This window comes from Penaeus chinensis, chromosome 14 (assembly GCF_019202785.1).
Source record: "Penaeus chinensis breed Huanghai No. 1 chromosome 14, ASM1920278v2, whole genome shotgun sequence".
Classification (NCBI taxonomy): domain Eukaryota; kingdom Metazoa; phylum Arthropoda; class Malacostraca; order Decapoda; family Penaeidae; genus Penaeus; species Penaeus chinensis.
In genome coordinates, this window is record NC_061832.1 from 17,699,821 (window position 1) to 17,704,820 (window position 5,000).

The following is a 5,000-nucleotide window of genomic DNA, read 5'->3' on the forward strand; positions in this document are numbered from 1 at the left end:
AATGTCTGGACACAACTCATCTGAAGATTCACTTCCTCCATCAGAACATTCTCTGGTAGAGGCTTGACTGAGATAAGATAACATTGCACTTTTAGGTAAAGGTGTAAGTATTTTTAAAATAACAGAAATTATCAACCTTCTTCAGTATAACAATGAATGAAGAATAGATGTGAGCAAAATGAAAATGCATTAACTTTGTCACAAATATTTCATGGGAAATTTTTTTAGATATCACACCTTTTCTCTCCATCTTTTGCAGGGCTACTGTCATCATTGTCTGCAGAATGGAATGAGTCATCACTTGCACTACTCACTGGAGTGTCAGGACGGGAAACTTGTTCCTCTTCTTTATCACTAAGATTTGTTAGTGACATTGCTTTTACTTCTTCACAATTTTCCTTTTTTTTCTTAGTAGTATCACAACTTATGTTTCTGAAACAATATATTGAATAAAGTCATAAACTTGTGAGTGAGTAAATGAAAGAATGAGTGAGTGTGTGAATGATTGTGCATGCATATCTCATATAGTTCTACATAATTGTGCAAGTGCACATCCCTGAATGTGTGAATGCATATGTGTAATCACATGTGGTAAGTCAAAGTAGACTATCCAGATACAGACCATGACAACTAGCTATGGCAATGACATTGGCAGTAAGATTTTTATGGCATCGGGTTATTGCTACTCTTCCTACTACTCAGAGCTCAAAGAAAAGGCAAACAAGTGTCCACTCTGTGCATTCTAACAAGACAGAGCTTGTAGACCTGAGCCTGTATATTCTTGAGCAGCAATATAGTGGTAATTGCAGCCCATAATAATCAAAACATGCTTTACAATACCATAATGATTTTACGAATTAAAGTAATTTCCTAACAACTGACTTTCTAATTCCCTTCTATATGCAGATTTTGTATTTCTTATACTTTGTGGCTTAATCCATACTTACAGACTGCACATCGTAACATTTCACGACTGAATATATGCCTTGACCTTCTATACGTCATTATAAAACTATATCCAGAAATCTTCAACACTGAGTAGTTATTGACATTACTCTTATCTCTTCAGTTCTGACATACTTCAGCTACTGACTTACAAAATCTTACCCATTATATCATAATAAAACCTTCGAAATGGGAATATTCGAGCATTAATTACCAGAAACAAGGTGCCTTCCAAGAGTTTCCAGACTCCTCGGAAACACGACCCACGCAAACACCATCCCGATATTAACTCCGTGTCGCGCAGCAGAGAAAATGAGACTAGGACGATAAAGAGCGGGATAAAGAAACAGATAGAACTGTAGATTGTCGATACACTAGATAATAATGATGATGACGATAGCGATGACTATAACAATACCAATATTAGCGTTATTGTTATCCATATTATTATCAAAACGTCATAATTTTTTATCATTACTGTTATTATTATCATTGACATTACAATTGTTATTATTATCAATGTTATTATCATTATTACTGGCATCTTTATTATCATCATTATTTTTACTATCACTATTATTACTGTTATCAATATCATTATTATTATTATTATTTTCATTATTATTATAAGTGGTAGTAGAAGTAGTAGTAGTAGTAGTAGTAGTAGCATTATGATTATTATTATTATCGTTATTATTATTATTATTATTATTATTATTATTATTATTATTATCATCATTATTATTATTATTTTTGTTATTGTTATAATTACTATTATTATAGGTGTCATTATCAATATTATCAATATTACTATTATTATCACTATTATAATAACTATCATTATTATTACTACTGCTATTATTGATATTAATATTGATATTAATATTGATATTATTAATATCATTATCATAATTATTATTATTTTCATTTCATCATCATTCTCATTGCTATGGTTATCATTACAATATCAATTATCATTATCATTATAATAATTATTATGACCTTTCTTGGTATTATTATCATTATTATCATTATTATCATTACTATTATTACTATCATTATTATCATTACTATTACTTTTATCACTATTATCATTATTATTATTGTTATTATTATTATTATTATTATTATTAATATTATTATTATTATTATTATTATTATCATCATTATTATTATTATCATTATTATCATTATCATTGTTATTATTATTGTCATTATTATTATTATTATTACCATTATTATTATTACTAATATCATTATTATTATTATCGTCATTATTACTATTCCTGTTATCATTTTTTACTAATATCATCGTTGTCAATATCATTGTTGTTGACATTATCATTACTATTCTTCTTTTCTTTTCTTTTTTCTTTTTCTTATTATTACCATTATTATTATTATTGTTATTATTGTTATCATTATTATTATTATTATTATCATTATTATTATTATAATTATTATTATTATCATCATTATTGTTACTATTATCATTATGGTTACTGTAGTTGTTATTAATATTATTGCTATACTGATATTATTATTATCATTATTGTCGTCGTTGTTGCTACTGTTATTATCATTATCATCACTAGCGTTAATTTTTGCCAGTTGGCATTGTCGTAAAGAAAATAAAACTACCACTATTAATGAATGATATAACAATCATCACCATAATCATTTAGACCATGATTACTATTATTACCATATATATGATTTTCTCTTTATTTCTCTTGTTTAAGCATATGATTTTTAACAAACACATAAACTCTCTCAGAAAAAAATATTTCCTTTCCACACCAAGAAAAATACAATAATCAATAAATCGGTCAAACGCAAATCCACTCGAATTTTCCCCAGGAATACCCTAAAAGTCCGATCCAATTCGGGCAAATTTGCGCTGCCAGCCCCAAATATCCTAAAAGACCGATCGCATTCACGCGGACTCGGCTCCACGAACCCCTGGTCTTGGATGTTGTCAATGGACGACAGATCTCGCCAAGCGATGAACCGTTGCTAGGCCGCGAGGTTTAGCTGTAGAAGGTGTACAAGGAATCATCCCCTGGTGTTCCCTCAGTTGCATTCGCTTTCGAAGACCTTGCAACCGAGATGCCTCCCAAGCGCAACATTGCAGCGGAAGATGTGGATGAAGCTGATGATGATGAGGTGGTGAGTAACAGCTGGACTTGCATATGTTTGTTGGTGACGTTGTTGTGGCACTGGCGGCACTGGTTGTCATTTTGGCGAAGATGTTCTGTATTTCCCGTGTTTTATGTGCTCTTGTAGTTCTGGATGTCTAGGATTAATTAATATTGTATTTATTTATGTTGGGATTGCGAGTTTTACCATAGTGTTTCATGGAGAAATTGTATATTGTTTGATTAGATGCATATTCAATTTGGCGGGAGTGTTTTTATATTTTAATAAGGTAGATCTTGAAACGAGGGCCATCTGGGGATAAAAAAAGTAAGATTATAGTCGTTAAAACATTGACAGCAATACTGTTATCCATAGAGTACAATTTGTAGAAAGTGAAAGTAAGACCACAGTAACTTATCAGAGTTCATCCGCAATCACTCTGATCATCTGACAGTAATAATTCATCAGACAATGACTGATCATAGTGATCATAGTACATCTGCAATGACTCCATAGCTTGCCATACTGTCAAAAGAACGACAAACCTCCATCGTGCACAATCTAGCAAGGTTGAGCTTGTTGAACAGCCTGATGGTTTGTTGGCAAATAAGAAACCAGTCCAAGCTTTATCTTGTTGAACATTATTTAGTAGGGCATGTTGCCTTTCATTGAAGCACCTAATGTTTGTCTGATGCAAATGCAGCCATTGGTTCAAGAGGTACTTGGATGTCATCACTGCATTGCTGATATTAATCAATGTTGTATCATAGACAGTATATGATATGTGCTATCTAAATATAATAGTTTTTAACTGTGGAAAACTATTATAGCCACAACATTGGAGCCAGTAGCTGGGGAGGGCATGAAATATGCTTGTAATATTGTGGAAGTAAATATTTAAGATAAATTATATGGATACTATATAAAGTATATTAATATGTAAACATTGGCTTGTATGTTATATATCTATCCCCTACAACCACTTCATAAGGGAGTTGTATTAGGTATCCTGAGACCAGGCAGAGTAGCAGTACAGTTGCTATGCCAGTGGGCAGTTATAAATCAATATTTACAGCCTCTGTGGGAATGGTGCTTTGGCCAAGCCAATGAAATCAATACAACATATGTTCTGGCAAGGTAATGCTAAGGGGAGAGTTGGCTTTATGTCAGAGCTCTAACAGGTGTGGAGCCACAGCAAATACTTTATCCCATACCACTCTAACTACTGCCAATATTATCCTGTATGTAGATTAAAGTTGTCTAGACAGTGTGTTTATCAAAGTCAAATTCTTTAGTATCAGTGATGCACAGCTTTTGTAAAGAAAGTTTATAGCCTTAATCTTACCAAAACCGCTCTATTTCTCTTCTCTTTGACAGTTCCTCTTACAAAATGTACGAGTATTTAAGGTTTGAGGACTGGCTGTGATCTGCTTGCATATTTATTTGCATGACTAGGGAAACTTTTGAGTGAAACTGTGTGAATTTACTTGAACAGTTTAAATGATTTATTTCTAGTAAATATCAACAGTCACCCACATGTTAAGTGAGTATTCTGCCAGAAATTAGGATGACTAATTTCATAAACCTTAACAATAGCATATCCATTAGTGGCAGTATCTAGGGCTTACTGTGCCTTTTTATCTATCTATAAGTGCTCCAACAGTAAATGGCCACCACATTATAGTCTGGCAAGATAGAATTTGAACTGATGCATAATTTAATGATGAATTACATGGGCAGTCAAGCTCTGCAGATACTATAATCAGTAGAGAAAATAATTCACCTGTAGCATTTGGAACTGAATCACAGTGAATCACTACTCAGATTACCAGAATACTGTGAGCAAGATTGGCTCTTTGATTGGTTCTTTTAAGTGGAATACAACAATTGATTGGTCATGTATGTTAAATAATTTT

The 5,000-nt window shown here is 32.0% G+C and overlaps 2 protein-coding genes across 4 annotated transcripts in view; one reads left to right on the forward strand and one right to left on the reverse strand.

Annotated features, from left to right (window-relative positions):
* Nucleotides 1-1,281, reverse strand: part of LOC125032580 (tetratricopeptide repeat protein 1-like) — a 9,500-nt gene extending 8,219 nt beyond the window's left edge. Inside the window, exons 1-3 of one of the 2 annotated variants that reach the window (XM_047623824.1) lie at nucleotides 1,160-1,281; nucleotides 238-432; nucleotides 1-67 (exon numbers count right to left, since the gene is read on the reverse strand). The exon at nucleotides 1-67 is cut by the window's left edge and continues 198 nt beyond it. In XM_047623824.1, coding sequence (XP_047479780.1) covers nucleotides 1-67; nucleotides 238-374 — 204 coding nt within the window. In that variant the 5' untranslated portion in view covers nucleotides 375-432; nucleotides 1,160-1,281. Of the gene's footprint in view, nucleotides 68-237; nucleotides 433-947; nucleotides 1,081-1,159 lie in introns of those variants that run through there. The other variant, XM_047623823.1, reaches the window with a different exon arrangement.
* A 1,616-nt stretch (nucleotides 1,282-2,897) lies between these two features.
* LOC125032581 (vesicle-associated membrane protein 4-like) overlaps nucleotides 2,898-5,000 on the forward strand; it is an 11,587-nt gene continuing 9,484 nt past the window's right edge. The window contains exon 1 of one of the 2 annotated variants that reach the window (XM_047623825.1): nucleotides 2,898-3,114. In XM_047623825.1, the coding sequence (XP_047479781.1) occupies nucleotides 3,055-3,114 (60 nt within the window). In that variant the 5' untranslated portion in view covers nucleotides 2,898-3,054. Of the gene's footprint in view, nucleotides 3,115-4,605; nucleotides 4,628-5,000 lie in introns of those variants that run through there. The other variant, XM_047623826.1, reaches the window with a different exon arrangement.